The 26,151-nt window shown below is 49.6% G+C and overlaps 1 protein-coding gene across 2 annotated transcripts in view; it reads left to right on the top strand.

The window, feature by feature from the left end:
- The window catches only part of NUDCD3 (NudC domain containing 3), a 112,044-nt gene extending 90,027 nt beyond the window's left edge, over positions 1-22,017 (top strand). The window contains exons 4-6 of one of the 2 annotated variants that reach the window (XM_017871688.1): positions 1,205-1,348; positions 13,255-13,443; positions 21,849-22,017. In XM_017871688.1, coding sequence (XP_017727177.1) covers positions 1,205-1,348; positions 13,255-13,443; positions 21,849-21,893 — 378 coding nt within the window. In that variant the 3' untranslated portion in view covers positions 21,894-22,017. Of the gene's footprint in view, positions 1-1,204; positions 1,349-13,254; positions 13,444-19,483 lie in introns of both variants that reach the window. The other variant, XM_017871687.1, reaches the window with a different exon arrangement.
- Positions 22,018-26,151: the final 4,134 nt, after the last annotated feature.

Below are 26,151 nucleotides of genomic sequence, written 5' to 3' on the forward strand. Positions count from 1 at the left end.
AGTGACTCCTGCACATCATTTCTTCCATTTCCCTTTTTTATTTACGAATTTTAAAATACAGTTAGGTTATGGTATTGTATTTCATTGGCAAATACTAAACTCCAGTTTGGAAAACCTATCAGTTTGGGTTGTCTTTTTTCCAATCATTTTATAAGCATTTAATGAGTCACCTACCAGATGACATGGAGAGTAGCTTCCAAATTGTTTTTATTCCACATACCTATTAGAAAAAAGTTTTAAGTACTTGATCCCAGTGTCTTCTTAATGCATGCCTTATACAGATACAAAATGTAAATGTTTTATTTCCTCTTCTAATTACTGTCTACCCCTGTGAACCCCCTGGGGTACGCATACCCTGCTTTGGAGACTGCTGGCTGGAATACATGATATGAAGTAAAAGGAATCCTACTCCTAGCAGCTGCCAGTCCAGTTCTGGAGACAGACAAGTGGTGGGGTAGGGATAGGTGTTCCTAGGGCAATGGGGAGGGCCTTGGGGCCATTGTCAGCCTAGGACAGGCTCAGAGGGAGGAGGGTGAGCTGAGGCTTTTAGAGGCTTGGTTTTATAAAGAACCGAGACAAAACGCAAAACCATGTGCGGATGTTGATGGTATAATGGTGAGCATAGTTTCCTTCCAAAACCAAAGGAATTGGTCTCATACTCTTGGATGAAGACCAGGCTGTAGTCACCAGGCAGTACAGTAGCTCACAGAAGGAAGAGGCGGTGCTTGTCTCTTGTACAACAGTACTGGGGTGAGCAATTCAGGATGTGCAGCCCCATCAGCTCTCTTGGTTGCTGTGGTCCAGGGCTGGGCTCCTGCATCTCCCAGGTAGCCACAAGGGGAGGCAAGGGAAAAATACTCACCACTTGTCTCCTCTGCTTACTTTTTTGTGGTGACAATTGGTCTCCCTTAACCGGAGAAGGGAGAAGAAGATTGGGTCACAGCAGCTTCCGCCACAGCACTTGATGTTACCAATTATGCTGAGAAAGATTTTTTGGTGGATTTACCTACATGAGCTGACATCTGCAGGTTGCTCTAGGTATAAATTAAGCTGATACGGTTTTCTTCACTGAGATGCCTGTTGAGCCTGATGACAGCGCTGTAGTGTGCAGTCAGGTACCTTGGAAACCATCACCCCTCCCACTGTACAGCACACCAGTGGTCACCCTGATAAAAGAGATGATTTTCTTCTGCTGTGTTCGTAGGTCTCAGTGGCCCTTAGCAGCAGCTCCATTCGTGTGGCCATGCTGGAGGAAAATGGGGAGCGTGTCCTCATGGAAGGGAAGCTTACCCACAAGATCAACACTGAGAGTTCTCTCTGGAGTCTCGAGCCCGGGAAGTGTGTTTTGGTAAGTTTGGGCACCTGTGTGCAGGGCTCCCAGGTAGACTTCAAACCTGCAGTGATGCCCCTTTTGACCAACAAACCTGTTTACACTTAAGCAGTGAGGCTGTTAATTTCAGCTGCTGGGGCAGATGGGTTTTCCTGAGCATTTTCCCGACTGCTAAGAGATTGCTTCTGTGGCCACTTGAGCTTTGGCCCTTTGAGGTCTTGGTCATTCTGAAGAGCTCCACTGTTCTTACATCTAAGGCAAAAACAAGTAAGTTGAAAATGAAAAGGTAGATTGAATTTTTACAGATGCTACTCTGGAGGGTGCAGAGTTAATAAATTCAGAGAATCAAGCTCATTGACCAACTGGCTCTCCTTACCCAGCTGCTGGTTAGGCATTAGCTAAGAGTTCAGGACAGTAAGATTAACGTGTGAATCCAAATGAACAGCTCACATGTTACCAGTTAGCAGACTCACTCACAAACTGGGCTGCATGCCTGAACCAGATCTGTTGGTGTCTCACCTCCTTCTCCCCTGTGAAAGCTTTGAACCCTGTCAGTGGTGGCTCTGTACTGGTGCCCAAGTGGAGGTCACCTACAGATAAATTGAGGCACAACATGTTCTGAATTAACTTGTTTCCTCTTTCCTCCTACTGGGGTGCTTACAGGGCATGGTAAAAGGGATAAAGGTACAAAAAATATTAAGTCTGGACGAAAGTCTTTAGAATTTTGTACAGATATATTCATATGTGCAAAATATGCAATAAAGATATCTGTTTTGGTTTCTATAAGACATGCTTGGTAGGCTTCTGTCTGGGCTTCCCTGGCCAGTGCTGACTAGCAGGGACAAACTATCTTTTGGGTCCACAGTGATTCTGTCCTGGCTGCCCTCATGCTCTGAGGGACATGCGGGCCAGGTACTGAAAGGAGGGTATTCTGTCAGTGCTGCAGGATCCTGAACCAACCTTAACTCCAGTCTTGATATCAAGCCTGGACGATGGAGCTCACTCTGGTTACACAGAGGTGGGGCCAACCTGGGCACAGACAGCATGCTCCTTGGTGCTGCCGTGGCCTCAACTGCTCCCTCTCCTAGTGAGCGTTTCATCCTAAACAGGGCCTCCTATTTAGGCCCTACACGAGGCCCTGTGTGTGGTGTATAGGGTTTCCAGCAGTGGGGCTAGGACTGACCCATCCCAGTTCTGACTCTCCTGGCCACCCAGGGCCTACCTCTGCTGATGGCCAGCGGCAGATGACAGTGGTTCTTGTTCTAAATCTCACCCTGTGTGCTCCCCTGCCTGTGGCGTTCAGTAGCCAAAAGACCAGAGAAGTGTTCTTCTCCTGCCTACAAATACTGTGATGATCACCCCATCACCCAGCAGTTCAGTTCCTCATCCCCTGACCCCTGACATATAAAACCTATGCATTAATTGCACAGCCTGGAGCCTTTTCCCAAGCTATGGGCTCCTGTGACTACTACCAGTTCCTTTCCTTTATGTCATACTTGACTTTGCAGATGCTGTTATGGCCTCTTCCTCACTTGAGCTCCACGTGGTTGTGGAGGTATGAGAGCATGAATGATGCACTAGCAGTACTGGGGCCAGCTAGCTAGACCTCTGAAGGTGCAGCCCTGGCTGCCTGGATTGCACTAGTGAGCCCATGATCCTGGGGTTGCCTTCTCCATGGACTGAGAGGTCATGACAGCCCTGCCTTAAAACACTGCCTTGACTCTCCTGCCTTCTGGTGGGTGAACTCAGTGCAGAGCATGGAGCAGGTCATGATGCTCTGATGTTGGTTCCCTCTGAGCGGGGAGCTCTTGTGAGCCTTCCCCATGTGGTCCGGTTGCACTTTGTAGATACTTCATGCAGAAGCCCAAAGCCTTAGTCACTGGTCTCTGAGCCCATAGCCACCGTATTTGGAATCTGTTGGGATTACAGTCAGGGTACCAATGATTCCTTTTACTGTACACTATTTGTATAAATATGTGATTGTTAATACATAGCTCAACTCTTAAGGGTTTTGTTGACAGAAGTGACTCTAACTTCTTCATGGATATTTCAAAGCCATGTTTCTTTTTTGTGTGTGTTTTGTACAGTTGTATGTATAGTACAAGTGGAATAGGGATGTGGCTAGTGGCCAAAACATTAACTTCTTTTAATAATGGCTGCCATTCAATGAACACAGTCTTTGGGCCAGGCTCTTTGTGAGGTGAGGTGCCTTACAATGCTGTTTAATGCTCTGCAAACTTATTTTACAAATTGGGACACTGAGGCTATGAGAAGGTAAGTAGCTTGCAAAGTGGGTAGAGCTAGACCTCAAACCCATGCCTGCCTTGTCCCAGAAGGCTTTTTCCAGTGCTATGAGAAACGGGAGTCTCTGAAGAAGGCTCAGACCTGTCGGGGCTGGGAAGCATTGCTCCCTTTCAGCTGAAAGGCTCCGTGGAGCAGAACATGAGGAGGGAGGAATGTGGGTCCCCAGTGTGGGTTTCAGAGTCTTCCCTGTGTTAGGTAAATGTGTGAGATGCAGCCACCAGGCAGGATGTTGGGGGAGCTGTGCCTTAAGAGGATAGCTGGATGTTTAACTTTCATGCCAGGGCCCTTGGGGCCATAGCACAACCCTGGCAGGCCTGTCTCCACCTGTGTGTTCTTCATGAGTCCAGCCTTTATTTGTGCCCTGGCTGCCTTTAGTTTTTGTAGTTAGCTTTCATCAAACACCTGATACTCAAAGAGTTTATAGAAATTCAGCAGAACCATTGCAGACTGAGGGGCACTTGTCACTGCCCGTGAACACGGCTCCTAAATATTCTCTGCTGAAAATTCCTCTACAGTTGAAACACTGCATGAGTTCTTTCCCATGGTTCCTTAAAGTGCCTTTATTATCAGTAGATGTCATTGCGTTCCTAATGCACCTTCACCTGTGAGAAATCAAGCACCTGAATAAAGAGAAGTTATGGAGAGCATTTAAACTCTTCCCATAGTGCTCCCATGCAGGGCTCTGCCTGCCTCCACCTCTTTCTGGACCACGTAGCCTCTAGTGCAGTAAATGCAGAGCGTATCACAGAAACTTTGCTGTTTGCAGGAGCTAAGCAGTTCGTTGTCTTCTTTATTTAATAATTTATTTATGTGTGACCTTTTAGGCCCACATCGTTTCCTCTGATTACATATATGAGATAATATTGTGAATTAATGAGCCGATTGCTTTGATTCACAAAGATCCTGTTTGCCTCCTGCTTGCTGCATCGTGTCTGCTGTGTGGAGCTTGGCACACTGCTTTGAGCGTGTGGATGCAGAGGGACTGCAAATGAATCAGAGGGGCTGGCTTTGGGTTGCAGCCCCCTGTCAAGCAGCTGCCTGGTTTTAGGTCATCTCTTTAGCCTTGCTGGACTTCCATTTCTCACCCTTCAAACAAGGTTCAGCACTGTAGTCTGGTTGATCTCCAATGTTTGTTTGTTTCTTATCATTAAGTACCCAACCCTGTTCAGGCACTGGGGATGGCTAAAGAGAGTTGAGGGCTTTGCTCTAAAGGTTTGGAGATATCCTGTGAATGTGGGCTTGCTTATTTGGGAAAAGGGTCTTTGTAGATACGATTAAGTTAAGGATCTCTCAAGATGGAATCATCCTGGATTATCCAGTGATACCTGTCTGTATAAGAAACAGGAGAAGACAGAGATAGACACAGAGAAGGCCACGTGAAGATGGGGCAGAGACGAATGATATAACCACCAAGCCCAGGAACACCTGGAGCCACCAGAAGCTGGAAATGGCAGGAAAGATCCTCCCCTAGAGTCTGCAGGAGCATGGCCCTACTGACACCTTGATTTCACAGTTCTGGCCCATGGGACTGGGAGATAATAAATTTGTATTGCTTTAAGTTGCCTGGTCTGTTGTTCCCTGTTACGGCAGCCCCAGACACCAGTGGAGGTCTCCCATCACAGCACTGTGAAGCCGCATGAGATGAGAAGGATGCAAAGGGATGGCATCCGGAGCTGCACTGCTGCCACCGCCCCCAGCTCCTTGGTTAGAGATTCTGACCTTCTGACCTCCGGGCAGGCCAGTGTAGACATGGCCTTCACTTTCCAGCTGCCTTCCACATAACCTGCTCCTCCCTGTGCCGTGGATCCCACATTAGCCAGCCAGGGCAGGCAGGGGTGGCTGCTAAAACCGTATGACAGTTCTTGCCTCCCTCCCTCCCTCCCACACTTCAGAATGTTAAATGAGACTTCTTGACTCAGGCAAGCTCCTTTCTTGGTTACAAAGATGTAAAATCAGCCGTGGCAACGGCACCAGCTCTTTTTTCCGATAGCTCTTTCAGTCCCCAAAGCTAGGCAGTTGGCATGCGCACCGTCCTCCTTTCTTCCTGCAGTCGGGGGAGCTGACAGGCTGTCCTCCACGCTGCCGTGGGTGGCTGCTCTGCTGCGTGGGCTCTTGGACATGGCTGTGCTTGAGATGGTCGTTGTAGCTGTATGTGAGGTGAATGCCATTCCATATACCTCTTCATGTATTGACGTGGTGCACACCCAAGTTATTTAAAATCAGTGAAATTGCTCTGGAGTATTCTTTGAGGAATTAGACCTTGAAGCTCAGGCTTTAAAACTCATCGTAATATATTTGTTTATGATTTTTGAACCCTGTGAGTGTTTTTGTAAAAGCTGTACCCACCTCCTCCCCCCAATTTAGATTATTTCTCAAAAGTGGAATTCTAGTGTAATTGCAGCCTCTGAGCTGTTGCTGTGGTTCTCCTTTGTGGATGAGTTGTTTCTGGAGTGTCGCCGATGACATTAGCCCTGTATCCCCACATCCCCACCAACAGTGGGCTTTTCATCTTCACTTATCTTTGCTAGTTTACCCAGATACTTCTAGTGTCACTTCTTAGAACAATTGTGAGGATGAAACGAAGATAGGCGGTTTGTAGTCTACTTGTCCTCATTGGCGAGCCACCTTCCTGAGTCCCCACAACCTTTCCTGGCCCCACTGAGGCCATCCCATGGATTACTTAACATACTTCTTCATAAATTCAGAGTGGGAACTACAGATTAAATAACCTTAGCATTTTGGCAAGAGCCCAGACCCTGGAAATTAGTATGTGAATGTAATGTGAGCTCTTAAGCCTTCAGTGCAAATGATGTCTCTAGGGAGAGCCCTTAGTGTTTTTCAGGGGAAATCAGAATCCTTCATCAACTCCAGTAGGGAAGAACTGAAGCTTATGGATTCAACAGAGAGCAGTAGCCCAAGGAAACCTGTTCCAATGTGAGTGGAAGGAATGTACTGAGCAGAGCTGGCTAATGGTGCCCTCTTGGTGGCACCATGGATGGGGTGCTGGACACCCTTGTTTCATGGGGTTGGAGGAAAGGAAGGGAACGCAACTCTGTATTGCTTTGTCGGCCCCATCGCTGGACGTGGGCCTTCCAGCCACACTCAGACCACAGCTGGGTCGTATCTGGCCTATACAGTGTCTTAATTTTGTTTCTAATTTTCAAGCTTAAAAAAATAGTTGACAGCATTGAAAATCAGGAGATTGCCCATAACAGTGCTGACTTGTGGCGTGTCCTGAGAAGCTGGATCTGCTCCAGTGTGGCCCACATTCCCCCAGCAGCAGGTGCTGAGCAGGTGCCCTGGACCTCCGCCACGCTGTCGTCTCACCCCATTATCTGCCCTCGTTCTGAGGTGCCTTCCCGGAAGGAACGTCCCACAGCATTCCCATAAGTCTCATTGGCCCAGTCTCGATCACGCGGGCAGCTGTGAGGAGTAAAGTCGTCCTCGCTGGGCACACTGCTTCCCTGAATAGAAATGAGGTTCCGTTACTAAGGAAGGAAAGGGATATAAATGCTGGTGAGTCATCAGCGCAGATTGGGGGATGCTGAGGTAAGTTTATTCATGTTGAGGTGGAAGTTTCTATGAGGACATTTTGGGAACACTGTTCAGCCTGCAGTCTGGGGTCCCTCAGAGAAATGAACTGATTAGAAGTCTGGGACCGGGTAGATAAAAGAGGAACCTGGAGCGTTTCGTTATGCTGGAAAATGACAATGTGTCAGGGAAATGATGGAGCATCATCAAAGTCAAGCAACCTCCACCAACCTTGTCTGGGATCATTTGACACCAACATAATTAAGCTTGATAATGAGTTATAAGCCATTGAGAGACCAGAGAGGCCAGGTATCCAGGGGTCAGTACTGACAGCAATAGATAGATAACTTCATTGCAGAAGAGAAGGTGCTTGCTTCAATAAGACACGTAAGCCACCAGTCAGTGTGGAGGGACTAGGGCAAGAAAGTCAGCATTTCCCAGTCTTCGTGGGAGAGATGGGACCAGGCAGATGCTAAGCAGGGCAGGGTGGAGCAGGGGTGCAGGGGTTCTGGAGAGGAGAGTTTGCAAGTCAATAACTACAGTGGAGAAGAGTCAGACCTCTCTTTGGCCAGGTAACCTGAGTGAATACCCCACCCACTGAGGGCTGTGGATGTTGTGTGCCTGCAGGTGGAACATATGTGTGTCCAGCTGGGTGTGCACACATGAGTTAATCAGGAGACGTCAGGGAAGGAAAAAGGCTGTGAAAATGTCCCACATTAAAGAGGACAGGACCCCCAAGATACAGGTGGGACTCTGGACTGGACCCTGTTCCGTAAAAAGTTATTTCCTTATCCTTAGGAAATAGGACAAAGGGCCAAGATGAATGCAACCTATTCTTAAATGGTTCAGAGAAAAGTTATTATATATTATACATACAGCACACATAGAGTGAGAGAGCTGTGTGCAGATGCACAGCTGCTAAACACTTGTCTTATTCTGGTGACTTTAAGCTTAAAATTCTTTCCAAATGTTAAAAAAAATGAGAAGGCTAATAGGCTAATAAGCACATAAGAAGCTCAACATCATGAGTCATTAGGGGAATGCAAGGCAAAACCATGATGAGATGCCCCTAGACACCTCTTAGAAGAGCTGCTAAGAAGGTAGACAGCACCAAGTGCTAGATGAGACGGGGCACCTGGTGCTCTTCTGTGCTACTGGTAGGGGTGCATCGGAGTGGCTAGTCTGGACAGTAGCTGACACCATATGACCCAACACACGCATTCCTGGCTACTTACCAAGGAGAAATGAAAGCATGCAGATCTCTACAGCAGCTCTTTACCTGATTGCAAAACACTGGAAATGCCCAGGTGTCCACAAACAAGTGTGTGGTCCGCCTGTGCCATGAAGCACAGTGTGGCTGAGCGTCGGAGTCCCCACACTCAGAGGAGTCATCAGATACAGGACTGCACACTGTGTGATTCCACACATGTGACATTTCTGGACACGGACATGCTGGATGGCAAAATGAGCATTGGGCTGAGAGGACTGCTGAGAAGGGGAACAGGGCTTCTGGGATGTGGGCTGACTGTAGCAGCAGCTCATGGAGATGTGACCTCAAAAGAGTGAGTTTTACTATGTACATACTATACCTCCACAAACCTGACTTTAAAAAAATAAAATATTCACAGAAAAAAAAACCAAAAACAAGTGTAAAACTATCAGACTACTTTTTCAGAGGTGTTATTTTTAGATAGAAGCCTTTGAACTCCGTCCCAGGAACATTGTATCTATGTCCTCTTAGAACTGCATCTTGCACTGGGTGTCAGGAGACAGCCCTGCAAAACTTGTATGCTGTGTACCATTCAGTGGTTTTTGAAGGTTAACTACCTGAAGTCATATCTGAGGCCTGCCAGAAGCGTTACTCTAAGGAAAGTAGTTAAATGTGGACAGTGATGGCAGAAATAGTTACAAATTAAACCAGTTTATAAAACATGAGAATGTTCAGAGCATAAGGAAGCTTGTCAGCTCAGTGACCTAAGAGACATGGGCCATTAAGAAAAAAAGGTCTGGAGTTTGGGAAAAAGAAAGGAATGGGGATCTGCAGGTTGGGGTTACGAGCTCAGAGTGAGAGATGGAATTCTGTAAAGGAATAGTGTGGAGAGGGACTCTAGGCAAGTCAAGAACGATGTTAGAATGTGCTTGTTTGGATAATTATCATGTTAATAATATTGTTCATATTGTTTTTACTAATATGCTCATCCTTAGAAAACAGAAGATATTTTAAGGGTACTAAATAAATACTTAACTAAAATTTTGCAACTGAGACCTTGGTCTTCAGAGCCTTCATATGAACCTTTATAGACAACACCTCAGGTCCTGTTTGCTGCCCCAGTATGGAGGGCAGCCCACTTGGTTACAGTGATGACAGATGGAAACTTGACTGGAGCAGGTCTGGAAGGCAGAGGAGGCAGGCCTGTGTGTTTGCGGTCAGGACAAAGGACCAGTGGTGCTGGCCACACCTGTGGGGATGACTGGGAAAAAAAAAAAAAAAGCAGACAATAACAAGTATTGGTGAGAGTATGGAGAAACTGGAACCATTGTATGTTGCTGGTGGGAATGTAAAGTGGTGCAGCTGCTTTGGAAAATAGTATGGTAGTTCCTCAAAAAGTTAACTGTAGAATTACCATATGACCCAGCATTTCTGGGTAAATATGCAGAAGAATTGAAAACAGGGACTCAAACAGATGTTTGTACATCAGTGTTCATAGCAGCATTATTCACAACAGCCAAAAAGTGGGGCCACCTGAAATGTCCGTCAGTTGATGAATAGATAAACAAAATGTAGTTTATCCATACAGTGGAATATTATTCAGCCTTAAAAAGGAATGCAGTTCTGATTCATGCTACAACGTAGATGAACATTGAGGAGGACATTATGCCAAGTGAAATAAGCCAGACAAAAACAAACAGATAACTGTATTATTCCATTTGTGTGAAATGTCCAGAACAGGCAAATCTATAGAGGCAGAATCAGTAGTAGTTGCCAGGGGCTTGGTGGGGTTGAGGGAACAATTTAGAGGAAGGATTAGAGCAAATGGGGAGTGACTGGTAATTGGCACAGGGCTTCTTTGTGAGGTAATAAAAGTGTTTTGAAACTAGATAAAGGTGATGGTTGTGCACCATTGTGGATACACTAAATGCCGTTGAGTTCACTTTTGAATGGTAAGTTTTGTGTTAAGTGGATTTTGCCTTAATTAAAAATTGTTCAATATAAAGTCGGCTCACATCTCCTCCTAAAATACTTCACTGATGCACATGCATGATGTCTGTGAGTGAGGATGGCCCCCTTGGAGAGCTACACTGCCCAGCACAGTAGCCACTAGCCACATGTGACAGCTGAGTAAACACTTGACAGGTGGCTCACGTGACTGAAGAACTGAATTATTTTATTTTAGTTAACTTAAATTTAAAACCTACTTGATTTAGTTCCTGGAAAACCTTGAATATTTTTGAAACGGGCATGTGAATGTACTCTTTCAATGTAAATATTGTGAAATCTAAACACAGATCAAGTATTTCTGATGAAAAAGTGCAGTGCTCATCTTAATTTTTGTTGGGTTCAAGTGTACTTCTGTGTCCAAAGTACACTTGTGGACACAGAAGATTCGGAGATGTTCCCCTCCTTCCTGTTGGGCAGGTGGCTCATTGTCTTCAGGTCCATCTCCCACTGTGCTCAGGAGCCCTCCACTCTGGGTGTGTGTTTGGACCTGGCCGGTGAAACCCTGTGTTGGGGTCTGTGGAGTGCAGAAAGGCCTGGGAGTACCAGCACCGTCCCCTGGATGGTGCGTAGGCCGACCCCTTGCCCACATGGTGCTGGCAGTGGGCTGTCAGCCCCAGTGTAGCTCTGCTTTGCCTCTTCATGCTGGGCAATCTGGAAAAGGCCCTTACTTCCAAGGGTTTGTCTTTATTTTTAAATACAAAAAATGGTATGTGTGGTAAATGGTAATGGTATGTATTTTACGGGACTTGTGAACGCTAATAAAATAAGTTACATAGATCACAGTAATAACTACTGGTGAAGATAAAAAATTCGTAAAGGATCTCTTCTTTCCAGAGATTTACAGTTCTGTAAGTTCCTCTGAAGTCTTCCCTGGAATAGAGAAAACAACGTATTTCCCTCTTGGAAGGTTTTTCATTGCATCAGCTTGATAAAGACGAGGTAGAGTTCTTAGTGTTGGGGTCTCTGTGGGTGAGTCAGGTCCCCGTCACACAAACTGTAAAGTCAGCGACAAACCAGCTGAGCAGAGTATCTGGAAATGGAAGATTCATCCCAAATTTAAATTGGGCACTGGCAGAGCAGCGTCATTTACTGGGTAGAGTTGGCGTGTAGGGGAGCCACCCACTCCCCTGTTCACCACTCCCCCTATCTGCACTGGGAATGTCAGACAAGATTTCTGGGATGCTGGCTTCAGATCATGATTGCAGGTTTTTGTCTTGCTCTTCCCAGTTCTGGAAAATCTCCACCATGTGCTCTTCCACACCTCATCAGTGTCCATCGTGTTCGTTAGTAGAGCACATTCTCCGACTTGATCTCTGGGCTCTGCAGGGTCTAGCACTAAGTACCTTCTGTGGTGTGGGTAGGTTTTGGCAGCAGGGGCTTGGAAGTGGGAAGGTGGAAGGTCCAGTGTTAGGACACTGCTCTCTCAAGCCCATATATGCTGGTGAGTCTCCAGTGCTCTCTCTCAGGGGGACATGGTGTCCTGTGGACTCACTGTGGCCTCTTGGGTGTCACAGTTACCCTGAGTGTGGCTTGGTAGGTTTTACCCACCCAGTCAGTAAGTGTCCTGGTGGCTGCACCTCCATGGATGAGAGCTTCTCTCACTTGCGGGCCCTTTGCTACCTTTTCTCCCTTTCTGTGAGCACCTTAGTGGTTCAATATCATCAGAGTCCCATCACACTTGGGCATGTGAATGTACTCTTTCAGTTGTAAATATTATGAAATCTAAACACAGATCAAGTATTTCTGATGAAAAAGTGCAGTGTTCATCTAGGACAGAGTAGACGAACCCACTCTGTTGCTTCTTGGCCACTCTGGTAAGAATTTTGAGCCCAGCCACTGACCACAGCAGATGCAGCCAGTTTTCTTGTTTTCTGTGTCCCCATGACCATTGATAACGGGGCATGGTGTGGCCAGGGCTCTCCTCTGTGTCCCTGGGACAGGCCAAGCAGCACGGGTCACCTAGGTATGTACAGTACCCCTCATGTTTGCTCTGACACCGCAGTTCCAGTTGTCTTTTAAGTTTTTGTGGTAATGACATGAATCTCACAGACCCCAACACTGAGGGCTGGATCGTGAGTACTGATTGCTGCTTCCTTTGACCAAGGGGTGTCTGCGCCATCCCCACAGAGGTGCCCGAGGAGGCTGGGACAACTTTTGGGGTTCTTGATGGTTGTTCCTCCTTCCCGAGAAGGAAGAACTTTAAGGAGTGGGGCTGGAGGACCCCCTCATGCAGCAAGCTTGGCCCCAGTGAGGAATAAGTAGGGACAGGGCGTGGTGCCCTGTCATGGGGTGAGGAGTCCCCAGGAGATTCTGTCACGCATTAAGCCGAGCCCTAAGTCTCACAGGTCCCAGCTTACCCCCAAGATAGCAGAATGCTGGGTGTTGCTCTTGGAAGCAAGAGAGATCACTGGAGAGGTAGCTGGTTGGTAAGAACTAGGCAGAGCCTTCCATGGCAAGCATGGGGGCAGGCTGAGATGGCCCAGGACAGGTCCTGGTGTGGGGGGTGTCAGGGGTCTTGGAAAACAGCCTTTCTTGATGAGAGTGGGCAAGGTGAGCACATGGAACAGACACCGTCCTGAGTATACAGGACCTGCTGAAGAAGGACAAAGGCATCTTCCAGAATGTCAGTCCCCTCAGGTATGCCCCTCCTAGCTCTTCCCTGGGATATGTTAGCACAGTCAGCAAATGCATTCCCAGGCAGAGTGTCCTGCCTTGGGTTCTGGCACCCCCTCTTGTCTATCACCTCACTTTGTGTAGTTGGTCCTGAGCTTATCCTGGACACCCATCCTTCAGTGGGCTCTGCTCTGTCCCCAACCCTGGACACCTGTCTCAGGTCTCTGACTCAGGTCTCTGTCCTGCTTGTCCCCAGGTGAACCTGAGCAAGGTGGGCGAGTATTGGTGGAACGCCATCCTGGAGGGAGAAGAGCCCATCGACATTGACAAGATCAACAAGGAGCGCTCCATGGCCACCGTGGATGAGGAGGAGCAGGCGGTGCTGGACAGGCTTACCTTCGACTACCACCAGAAGCTGCAGGGCAAGCCACAGAGCCATGAGCTGGTACGGGCACGGCAGTCCTGAAGAGCCCACCCTTTAGGCCCTTGTGCTGGTGACAAAGCTGATAGTGGCAGAGGGGTTGGTGATGATGGTGGGGAAGAAGTATGTGTGAACTGGCTTCCTGCCATGCCCTCGCAAGGAACCTGTCTTACCTGCTCTTGTCCCTGATCACTGCCTCACAGGTGCACTCTGGTCTTTCAGCTGTATTCTCATACCTGGGCTGAGAGCCCAGATAACAGGATTTCTAAGGGTGTCATGAGATGTGCCTTGCCTGCACCAGAGCCTGGTAACGTCAGGTGTGTTGATGGCTTTTGTTTGTGCCTCATCTGCACATGTCTTCCTGTGAAGAGTCGCTTGGTGGGACCTTTGGTAGAGGAGGGGAGGGAGCCAGGCTGCAGAGCCAGTTTCTGGATGTTGGAGGCCAGCATGTGAAGACCCTGTGATGTCAGCAGTGGGTTAGGGAGGAGGAAGAGAAAGGTTCCTCTCTGACCGGTGTAGTGCCCAATGTAGAGTTTGCTCATGGCCAAAGAGAATGATTAATTAGATGTATACATTCTTTCTTCCTATTTTAATAATCCCAAGAGTAGCTATTTAGGGACAAAAGGGTTGCTTTCCTCAGATTATTTTTAACTTCCCGTGTCCCATATACCCAGCACGTGGGTTTGGGCCGCAGTACGGCAGGGCACACAAACCCAGTGCAGCCTTGAGTCGGTGGGGAGGGGTCAGCTGCTGGGCACAGTCTCCTTATTTTCTTTCTGTAAACACGGACCACCTCCTCCCGCTGAAGACCACTGATTCATATTTTCTTCTCATTTTGTCTCTTGGAGGAACCTTACCTTTGGTGTATCTGGATTGTCTTAGACTTAGACTTAGACAGCATGTATTAATACATCGTAGGTGGTTCTGCAAGCCCTGTTGCTGTGTGTTGTCCATTCTTGCCTGTTTTCACAGACAAGTGCATCCTGCTCTTATGAGGTCAAGGGGCCTGCGGAGAGGAGTGTCGGCATGTTCTCCTTACCTGGCCCTGCCACACCAGGAGCATGTCCTGAGCACTTAGTACACACAGTTAAGGTGGGATTGACTGACTGTATAGTATCCCTGAAAATACAGTTTGTTTGTTTTTGGGGGTTTTTTTTCCCCCCACAATAGAGAGATTGAATTTCTGAGATTGTGACTCAGTAGCTTAAGCAGCAGGGATGGGGTTTGACCTCTGATCTCATTTCACACCTTTCTGTCCTTGCAGCCCTGTCCACCCTGGCCCCTGTCTCTATGGAAGAGAATGTTCCTCTGGGTTTGGCCCCCTTTTCCACCCGGGGCATGGCAAGCTTAAAGGACATCTTTGCTTGGCCCATGTCCATGCAGAGTTTGAAGCCTCAGGTAGTACTGCAGCACATGCTCAGCTGAGCTCAGCTCAGGTGCTTAGACAGCCAGACCTGCCTGGTTATGGCTCATTCCAGTCATGCTGCATTTGCCTGTGGCCACCAGATGAAAGGCCAGCCTTTGAACCTTTGCCCTATGGATGGGGCTTCTCATGGTAGTGTTTGGGGATGGGGTATGTGAGGGTCTGCCCACTCTGTGCCCATATTCAGCATTGGGTCCACAGAAGGGCTGAGATGTATTCAGGAGTTGACCTTTGGGAGAAAGAGTCTGTTTTGACTGGAGAACATGATGCCCTTTGTGCAGTCTTACCACGTGCCCCTTAAAAGTGTCTTTTTGTGCCACAGGATGGAAGGACTGAGGTCAGGTGGTTCCTCACATCTTCCCCAGACGCTGACACTGAGTCTTTGTTACAGAGAGATGATAAAAATTATTGTAGTTTAAACGGTATTTGTGCATTTGTCAAAGCCTTGATGAAATTATTGTAGACTTTATCTTATTTATTTATTTATTTTTTGAGACAGAGCCTCGCTCTGTCACCCAGGCTGGAATGCAGTGGCGTGATCTCAGCTCACTGAAACCTCCACCTCCCAGGTTCAAGTGATTCTCCTGCCTCAGCCTCCTGAGTAGCTGGGACTACAGGTGCACACCACCACACCTCGCTAATTTTTGTATTTTTAGTAGAGACGGGATTTCACCATTTGGCCAGACTGGTCTCAAATGCCTGACCTCAGGTAATCCACCTGCTTTAGCCTCCCAAAGTGCTGGTATTACAGGCGTGAGCCACCACACCCAGCCAGTTTTATGTAGACTTTAGCTGTTGAGGCCTGAGAGAAGCTAGGATGCTCTGGCTGTTTTTATCTCTAAGCCCTCATGTTTCCTGTGATTGTATCTCTTACAGAACCTTACATTCAAAAACAAAATAACAGTAATACCTGCTCATTATTGGAGTTGCCAGTAGTGCCAAGGACACGCATAGAAGTGTCAGGGGCTCCACCAGCCTTTTCTTCTTCTTCTCTACATCCTTGCCCCTCCCCTTCCCTCCTTTCTTTCTGTTTCCCTTTTCTTTCCCTTATATCCTTCCCTCTCCTTGACCTTCCTCTCAGTCTCTTTACCCCATCCTTTATGTTCTGTGCCAAAACCTTGTAACGTTGCATAGTCTCACCCCCCTATTGGGGCATATCGGTGAGAAAGACAGACACAGATCTGCCTTTGTGGTGCTAGGATTCCAGCCATTTTAATCTTAGCTTCTCCAAAGAGTATTTCAGTCCTGCTTTGCAGTCTCATTGATAATCCTCCCCAGGAAGCAACTGCTCTTGTCTCTCCACTTCTGGAGGCCTAAGGCCTCCTCATTTTGATGGCTTGTTGCCAAGCCCACTGCCCAGGACCAGGAACAGGGAGGTCTGTTCATTCCAGGTAAGCTGAGGCAACTTCCAGGCAGTTCTGGACCTCAGACCCCTACCTGGATCCTCACTGTCAGTCTGGGAAAGGCCAACCTCAAGGGGTGAAAGATGGCAGCAGTACACATTGTATGTAAGCACCATGCACATACATAATTGCACACATGCAGCATCGCAGGGTGCAGCTGACATCCCCTTCATGCCCTACTGCCCTGCTCTGAGGGCAATTCAGTGGGGTCATCCTGTTGGTGTCCTCTTGGCAAGCTGTTTTTCTGGTCCCTAGGGCACTGCACAGCCCAGGTGTGGAACAGAAAGTCCCCATGGCTGCAAACAGCTTCTTGTGACCTAGCATTGGGGAGCCCATAGACTGGGCAGCGACCCACTTAGGAAGGATTCAAAGAACCTTGAAGATGCTGTGGTCCAGTGGAAAGAGCTCTGTGTGTTAAATCTAAATCTGTTCTGCTGTAGACTTGCCATGGGGCACCATCCTGACCCTTGAGAGGATGTGTGTCCCTCCCCAGGGTAAAGAGCCCTGGGAGATCTTCAGTAACATGCAGGAGCCCAGGGCTGGTGGTGCAGGGGTAGGTCCCAGAGTGACCCTCTCCCTGGGGTTGACCTGCTCCTCAACAGCCAGGGAGCCTCCAGCTCTCAGGCAACAGCTGTAGACAGTAATGAACTGACCTCTCAGGGCTATGGTTGTTCAGAGTGTGTGTCCAAGCACCTGCCTGGTGCTGATGCTAAAGTCCCAACTCCTTCCTGGGCTTGACAGTGTCTGGGGCAGGGTCTGCAGCATATGGAGGCTTGCAACACACAGAGATTTCATGTAAAATGTCCTTAGTGACTAACCTTTTTTAAAAAAATCAAATGAGGAAACAGACATAGAAGGTAGGTACATGCCCTTGTGTGGCCTCATGTAGCAGGTTAGCCACATTTTTTTCAGGCGTCCTGAGGGATACCTCACAGGCAGAGGGACTATCGTGAGAGTTAGGGGGCCGGAGTTGCTTCGCTAGGATCACCAGGCTTCGCTAAGGAGAGAGAATGGAAACAGGGCCAGGTTCTCCTGTCAGCCTCCATCTGCTGTTCACGTCGGCATAGTCACAGTTACCAGCGTGCTCTGGCATTGATGCCCATTTATGGTGTGAACTCAGAGTTTTTCTAAATTTGCCAAGATTTCAAATTGTGCTTCTAATGCCACAGATGCTGTGTGTTTTGAAGCAATTTTATTTTGAAATAATACTTTTATTGTTTTAAATTCTTTGGTGTCACTAACCTTTTTCCACAGTCATCAAATTTAAAACCCTTCATCTTTTCCCTAATTTAATTTCTTTCGAGCAGGATTCTCCCATCTAGAAAGAGAATGTGGAATGTACAGGTGCCATTGCTCTGTCTGCGCTGAGATGTGTCTGTGTCTAGGATCTCTTCAGCCTGGTAGGATTCACCCTAACGTTAGTAATTGTGACATCTCATAGGCAGATAGCTTTAGCATAGTCTCTGGTCATAAGAGTGTCTGGTGACACACAGGATTGCCTGCTCTCCACTTTTGCCTCAGGAAAGGTCTGAATGCTGATCTTGGCATCCTAGGCTCCCTCTATTGTAAGATCAAGTCTACTAATCTGCCCTTTGCACTCTGGGAATCCTACATCGGGCCCTCATCCAGCAACCCGGTTCCCAGGGTGAGAGTGTGGTGGCTGCAGGGCTCTGCAGCTGTCATTTGCCCTACCGCTGGCTGGGATTCTGTTGAAAGGTTCAGAGGCTTCATGCAGCCGCCTGCTGAAGTCATTCATTCTTATGTTTGGTTGAGACTATGCAGCCTCACACCTCCAGTGGGCAGAGGTGTGGGCCATGCTTTCAGGGCTGTGCAGAGGGGTCTTCATGTAGTCTTCTCTGCACCCACAGCCACTCCATGTGAGCTGCAGCACTTGTTCTCAAAATGGTCTTTCCAAAGTCTCTAATGTGAGTTGCCTGTAAGAAATTGATAGTAATGTCAGTTCATCCCTAGTATATAGTATGTGTCTTTGATATGCTTGTTGTTGCATCACTTAGGTTTTAAAAAATGAAAAAGAAGCTGGGTATGATGGACTGCACCCGTAGTTTTAAGTACTCAGGAGGCTGAGGTGGGAGGATCGCTTGAGCCCAGGAGTTTGAAGCTGCACTGAGCCATGACCACACACTGCACTCTAGCCTGGGAAACAGAGTGAGACCCTATCTCTAAAAAATAAAAACAGGAAAAAGAAAACCCTCTTGTTAGGAAGATTGTGTTTTATTTAAGGAGAAGCCCTGGTGCTGAGAATCCCACAGCCTCATTTTCTGGGCCTATGCTACAGGGTTTTCTGCAGCAGGGACTGTGGATCGTATTGGTAGAATAACTACTGGCCCTGCACGGTCTCTTGTCTCTTGTGGTCAGAAGGTCAGAAGGAAGGAGAGATCATCCCCAGCCCTCAGTGTACTCATGGTGGCCAGGTGAGGAGAGCAGATGTGGAGTCCCTATGAGGAGAGAGGGCCTGCCAACTCAGGTACAGATGCTTCCCTCAGGGTCCAGTCTTCCTGATGTCTCCTGCCATGGCCACACACTCAGGCTTGCTTCTGATCCTTGGAGGCTAGATAGTTCCAGAATGGCCACATGTTGGCAAGGGCTTAGTCAACCAGCTCTGACTGCATCTGCAAGGACACCGTGGGGAATTCCTGACTGGCGGGTCTACCACTGGACATTCTGAGGTCTCTTCCTCCGTGCCACATCCTGGGTCAACCCTGGATTGTCTGATGATATAGTTCTTGATGCTGATACCTGAGGTGCTAGGGTACCTCCTCTGCACACCTTAGTCATGATTCAGGTGGGGCTTGAGCACTTTCTCTACGCACCTTTTCTACAACCCCGGTGGGCTGGGACACTCCCTCTTCATGCCTTAGTCAGTACCTGGTGGGACCATAGACGTTGCAGGCTGTTTGGAATTTGGACAGAGATCCTGGTGGAAAAGGGACAAGATGAACCATAAAGAGGAGCCAGTGCTTTGCTGGGGACAGAAGATGAAGGGTTAGAAGTTCAGTCTGTGGAGCACAGTCTTGCAGAGAAATTGGCAGGCACCCAGTACCTCCCTTGGTTGAAGGCTGCTCCAGGGTAGTACGGTTCTCTGGGAGCTGGTCTTGCCAGGCAAGTGCCTGAGCCCTGAGGAAGCAGGAAGGCTCTCTGCCTGCAGTCAGAGTCTACTCTGGGAGAAAGTACACAGTGCCTTTTGATCCCCTTTAATCTCTCTATTTTCTGTTTGTAGAAAGTCCATGAGATGCTGAAGAAGGGGTGGGATGCTGAAGGTTCTCCCTTCCGAGGCCAGCGATTCGACCCCGCCATGTTCAACATCTCCCCAGGGGCTGTGCAGTTTTAATGACCAGAAGGAAAGGAAACCCTCGCCGATGGGGAGGCAAAGCCTTATCCTCGGCCGCCCTCCTTGGCTCCCTGCGTTCCAGGGACTTGCTCGTCTTGTTTACCCCTAACCATCCTTTCTTTCAAGGGTGAACCAGGCCTTCCACCCTGACCTTGCATCTCCAGACTGTTCCAGAGAAGGTGCGGGGCCAGCTGCTATGTGGTGGCCGCTGTGGCTGACGCTGAGTGAAGTTGTTTGAAATGCAGGAGAGGATATCCCAGCAAATTGGGATCACATGCTTTTGTCTCCACAGCAACCAGCCACTGCAGGCAACATGTCTTTCCTCCCCTGCTCCCTGCTTGCTGTTTGTTGTTTTGATGCTGTTCTGCTTGCATGTCTTCTGGTTGGGATGTGGAGTTGTTCCTGGGCTCTCAGGTGAAGCTGAAGTCATTGAAGTGTGTGAAGCTCTGTGCTTGCATGAGGGCGAGCAAGGAATGGCTGTGCCTGGGGCTGCTTTGGGAAACTCTTTGCCCCTTGACCTCTTTTGGGAGCATTCACGTGGTCTTGCTCATCCCTTTATAAATGTGCTCTGCCTGCCTCAGCCTCATGGTCAGAGCAGTGGAAACTGGAGCCCTGTTTGCACATTCTAGTTGTTGGGAGAAAGCCCGGGTTCTGGGCTCAGGTCCAGATGCAGCAGGGATTCTGTTCTCTGACTGTGGCGACCTTGCTTTGGTTCTTGTTGAAGTGAACCAAGCCCAGGCACCACGCATGGCATGCTGTGCTTGGCTCCCCATAAGACGTCCTCTTTGGGTGCACGGTGTCAAAGCGTAGGCAGGAGTGGAGAGCTGGTGCCCTCAGGAGGAGACCACAGCATGTTCATCAACTCATCAGCAGAGCACAACAGCCACAAGTCCTGAGAAGCTTTGACCTTGAGGGGCTTCTAGGAGAAGTGGAATTTCTGCATGGGGCATGAAGGCACACTGTCCCACCACAACTGAACCAGAAGAGAGTGAAGACTCCCCCCTTCCCATCCTCTGTGCCAGGTGTCAGACTGTGCTCCCTGGAGCTTATGGCCCGATCTTACCTGTTCTCTAGGGACTGGTCACTGCCTCAGGAGCCCCAAGCCTATGCCCTGAGCCATGGCTGCTGACTGACTCCAGCCAAGGTGCAAAGATGAAATTATGGGACAGGGTCTCAGGCCTGTGTTCCAAGTACTCACAGGGGCCTCTGGGTGCCCATCGCCGGGAGTATGGTTCAGCTACCACTGGCACTGCCCATTTGCCTGTCTCTCAAGCTCAGAGCATGGATGAGCCACACAGCAGGGCAGTGTACCCTGGCACCATGCACGGCCAGCAAGAATCAAGGCCTGCAGATGCTGAGAGAGCCTATTGTCAGGGGAAGGACCCCACCCCTGCACACACTTTCTGGATACTTGGGTTGTGGGGGCTGTCTTGGAGAGTAAGTTTGTGGTTGGTTTCTGGTTTACAGTGGTGGCTGACACCCCTTGTAAGAAAGCATTCCTGGGAAGTCGTGTGTGGGTCCAAACATGTTGCTCCGATCATCACAGGAGAGCAGAAGGCCCTAGATACCCCCTTTGGAATGTGAGAGCCTTGTTGTCTGATACCTGCCACTGAGCTGGTGAAGCCCCTCTAAGGAGATCTCGACCCTGGGGAGCAGAACTCTTGTCATCTATGAGGGGTCCTTCTGAGAAAGACTGTCATTTTTTTTCCTGGAGTTCTTCACATCGAGGTCCTAGGATTTGCACACCACTGCCCCATATGAGCTTTCCTGCCTAATGAAAGGAGGTCTTGTGTGTGTCTCCTCTCATCTCTGTAGTTCCCGAGTTGGCCCCCATTGCAGCCCCCACCCTGTGGGTAGTCTTCCAGAAGTGATGCAGTGGTGTGAGATGCCCTACACCTTGTTATTTGGGAGACTTTGAGAGTCACTTCCATTGTGACCAGTGTTTGTTTTGCCTGATTTTGTATTCTGTGTTACATTTCTCCCCACTCCCTGCCCTGCTTTAATAAATGGCAAACCAATGTCTAGGAAGAATGACTGAGGGGCAGTATTGGGTATTGGCCCCATAGCAGGAGCAGCCACTTGCATCTGGTCCCGGTGCCACACTGCAATGCTTGGTGTGGTTGTGGAGCCTGTCCCTGCACGCCTTGCTCCCGTTGAGCCACGCTGTTTGGTGGGTGATTCTCTGCCCTGAGCCACCACTCTGGACTGGCCCAGTCTCCAGAGCTGGCACACCCTGCCTATTTTCTCTTTTTAGACACAACAGCCGCAGTTTGGCCAGCCACTAAGTCCCACCAGCTGAGGTCCGAGGAAAGCGGGGTGACTCATTTCCCTTGTCCAGGGCCCCAGGAGAGTGAGGTGTCCAGCCTGCAAAGCTGTTCCAGCTCCTCGGTGTTGGTTTGCAATAAATTGGTATTTAAGCAGTTCTGGGTCTGCGTGTGACATTTGCTGCTGAGACAGTTCTGTCTGTGCATGGTCATTATTGTTATATTCTGGCCTCGGGGTCCCAGGCCAATGTACACAGCAAACACCAGCGTGGGGATTCTTAGGGGTTGTTTCCCATCTGGTCTGAATGCACTGGGCAAGATCTCAACAGAGCTTTATAAATCCTGTTAAGATTTTGATTAGTGAGGAGAAAAAGAATGTAGCTATAGATCTTACATCCTTTCAAACAGGTTCTGGAATTCTGTAGTTACCGGAAAGCTTAGGGTGAGTGCAGATTTGGGAATGATTCCACTGGAGGGCCATCTTTGCCTACCAGGCTCCAAGGCCCTCCTTGGTCTCCAGGTGCATACCTGCTGTTACCTTTGCTGAGCCCTCGCAATGGGCTTCCTCCAGGACATGACCCCATATCTGACACACAAGTCTCCCAGGTGGCTGGCCACCTGCTTCTTCCTCAGTCGGATCTTTGACTCTCCTTCTCTGTGCCCCACCCCATTCCATGGGTATCCATCTCCAGCCTCCTCCGACCCTGCTCACCCCTGGGGACAGGACCTGGGGGTGTGAGAATTACTTCTTGGCTGAATGAAGACTGTTTCAAAGGCAACCCTTAGAATTGCCTAGCATACTCCCAGGGCCAGAAATAACCCACCAGAAAGGAGAGGCAGATTTGCCCCTGAAGAGTGCAGGAGGGAGAACAGTTGAGAAGTGTTTTGTGTGGAAATGTGTCCAAGAGGCATCAGCTGCTGCACAGAGAACTCACTGCCCAGAACACTGTGCTTGGGGAGCAGACCTCACCCCCACCTCAAATCTGCTCCCCACTGGGCCTGTTGGCAGCCAGCTCAGCCGGGGAACGGACAGCATGACTCGCTTTGTGAATGAAAAGCACGAAGTTGTCAGCACAGAACCTGGCCAGTCCTTGATAAACTCTCTCCTCGGTGGTCAGAGGCCAAGCAGCCCATGTGTCCCAAGGTCCTGAAGAACTGGGCTATGTCCCTGAGGCTCCCTCCACCGTCTGACTACCGGGTCTGGGGAACAGGCATTTAAACCAGGCTGCTGCCCTGGGGAGTGCTCACTGGATGCCAGGGTGCCCCATAGGGACAGGGTCACAAAGCCCTGGGGCTTCCCCTGCCAGTCCTGGTGAGGACAGTGTGGTCACTATCTCAGAGAGAAGAAAAATGAATATTCTGTCTTTTCAGACTAAACTACTCACCCAGCTCACACTAATATGGATTTATTAATTTTACCTTTTTTTTTTCTTTCCAACTTCTATTTAAGGTTCAAGGTTTGTTACATGGGTAAATTGGATCATAGAGGTTTGGTGTACAGATAATTTTGGCACCCAGGTAATCAGCATCATACCTGATAACGTAGTTTTTCAGTCCTCACCCTCCTCCCACTCGGTTTTATTTTTTAGTGCTGAAAGTTTAACAGACTGGTCTTACCTCAGAGGGAGGGAAGAAACCCCCTATCACTGGGCTCCTTGGTGTGACAGGGGCCTGGTAGGGGTTTTCGATCCACCATCCATTCCTCCACACCAAATGCCTGAAGTCCCCACTTTGCACATGGAGACAGTGTCGTGCCAGGGAAGAGAGGTTGAGCCCGGCTACCCCTCACAACTTCCTGCTTCCCCCTCAGAGGGTGATGGGGAGACCAGAGCCCATGGCAGGACCAACCGTCACTGAACCCAGCTGGCACAGGTCTGCCAGAACACACTGGGGGTATGCTGGGCTTGCTGGGTAAACCCCTGGCATGCTGGCGTTTGCTGTCTTCTCAATGCTGATGGAGATAGGCACACATGGGGTGTGGGAACATGGCCATCCTCAGGCAGGTTCATGAGGGCACTGGCAGGCACTCAGGTGTATGCTGCCTCCTGCTAGGCAGGGCCGAGGTTGTTCTCCCTGGAGAAGGGCGGCTTAGGAAACACTTGCAAGAAAGCTGCCTGGACCTGGGAGGTGACCCTGGCCAGCCTCCCTGCTGCCTCTCTCAGTCCTAGGCCTTCTTCCCCAGAGCTGGTTAGGGCCTCAGGGACTTTGCAGTCTAACCCCTCATTGTGCTACAGTCACAAGGGTAAGTGACACTCCCAAGGCCATGTGGCTGGTGACTCGGGGGACCCAGGTCCAGGATCCTGCCCCTTTTGCAGGCCTGTGGTTCCTTGTCTCCTACTTGCTTCTCAGAGCAGCCTCCTCTTAAGCCAACAGCTCCTTCACCTGAGCCTGGTCACTTCACCCTCCTCCCCAGAACCAAAGAGCAAGACCATCTGCCCCAGGTACAGTCCTGGCCATGCCACATTCTCTGTGGCACTATGACCAAGGTGAGTGGCAGATACTGAAATCATCCAGGGCCACTGCAGACCCCATTCCCAGTGGACTGTTTATCAAGGGACCCTGTCTCAGACCACCTCAGCCAACGTTGTTGCCTAGCACAGGTCTGGCACGTTGAAGATGATCTGTGTTGGATGGGGAAGGCAGAGGGAGGATCCTCCAGCATTGATCACTCACCAGAACCCTCAACAACCCAGACATTGCGGCTGCACTGACCCCATGCCATGAGGAGGGCACTCAGGCTGTTAGGAGCCTGCTAATTCAGGCATTGGGCTGGGGCCTGCCTGCCTGCCTGCCTGCCTGCCTGCCTGCCAGCCAGTGGAGCACTGCCCCAAGCCCCTCTTACTGCAAAGGCAGGGTCTTGCCTCCCAGTGTGCACTTTGTGCAAGACACAGGCAGGTACGGGTCTACCAGAGGACAGGGAGTGTTGGGGCACCGTGGGGCTTGGAGGAGGCCCCTCTGGCAGGGAAAGGGAGCCCTCACCTCTGCTGGACTAGGGAATTTAGGAAGCTGCTCTGGTCCAGAGAACTGGGGATCCAGAGAACTGGGTATCCGGGCCATCTTGTGACCCCAGTGATGGTCCCTAGTGGGACTGCTGAGCTTCGGCCTGAGAGTTCAGGAACTCGCCAGTGATTGCTTGTGGGCACTAATGACCCAGTGTGTGGAGACCTCATTTACCAGGTGTGCCTAGCTTGCAGGCAAATCCCAGGACAGTGACCCTTAGGGAAGACACAGGGTTTGGGGTCATCAGAGGCCGGGAGACCCAGGTACCTGTCAGGGAATGGGCTGCAGACTGGAGCTCAGCCTTAAGGTGCGGAAGATTCCAGCACCCCTGAGTGACCACCTCTTTCTTGATAATGCAGAGAATGGATTTTGTGACTCCAGGGTGACATTTCTAAGCTTGGCCTCATCCAGGGTGGGCTTGGGCTCAATATGGGTGACTGTTAGTCTAGGTCTGTCTCAATGAGGCTGTCCAGGCAGAAAGGCTCACACACCTCGCAGGCAGAGGGTCTAGAGAAGAAGGGGCAACAGGCCTGAGGAGGTGACAGCCAGGCAAGGAGGTAGAATAGGCCTTGTCTGGACAGTGGTCACCTGTTAGGTCCACAGCTTTTCGTCCCTGGCCTGACCAGCCATGTGAGGAGAGATCCAAACCATCCACCTGAAAGCATTCAGGGTACCTGATGACAAGACCCCAGCCACTCTTGGCTCTCATGTCCTGGTAGGAAGGTATACCTCAAGCAGATGGACCTGGTGGTGATTGACACCGTCTGCCTCCCCAGGGCTGGTCTGTTCATGCCAGACCGTTTTCCTGTTTGCTCCCACCTCCAGCTCAGAGAGGAATCGCCTTCACACCTCTGCTGAAACTAACCCAGCTCTGCACCCATCATTCACCTCTATGCAACACCTGCTCCTGGAGAACCCTACCCCCTCAAATACACACCACCCTCAGGGCCCTGTGATGTGCTCTCGTCTCCCCACCACCATTCAAGGGGCCACAACCAGGTCCAGCCTGTCTTCCCTGGCACCAGGCTGTCTCTAAGCAGTGGGGGAAACTCAGTCACCCCTAAACTATTCTCCAGTGTTCCCATATCAGCCATGTGATGGCAAGAGTCACTTCTTAAACTTTTGCTATCCCCAGAAACTTAAAGCAACACTGGCCACACTCAAAAGTCAAGTGATATCAAGACAGCAACAGTAAAGCAGTAACTGAGCACAAGGCCCTGTTGACTCGACACCCCAGGCTCTCCTGCCGGTAACCCTCCATTGGCAGAACCAGGCACTCTGCAAAGCCCTGGA

Source organism: Rhinopithecus bieti, unplaced genomic scaffold, assembly GCF_001698545.2.
Source record: "Rhinopithecus bieti isolate Rb0 unplaced genomic scaffold, ASM169854v2 scaffold_6908, whole genome shotgun sequence".
NCBI lineage: Eukaryota > Metazoa > Chordata > Mammalia > Primates > Cercopithecidae > Rhinopithecus > Rhinopithecus bieti.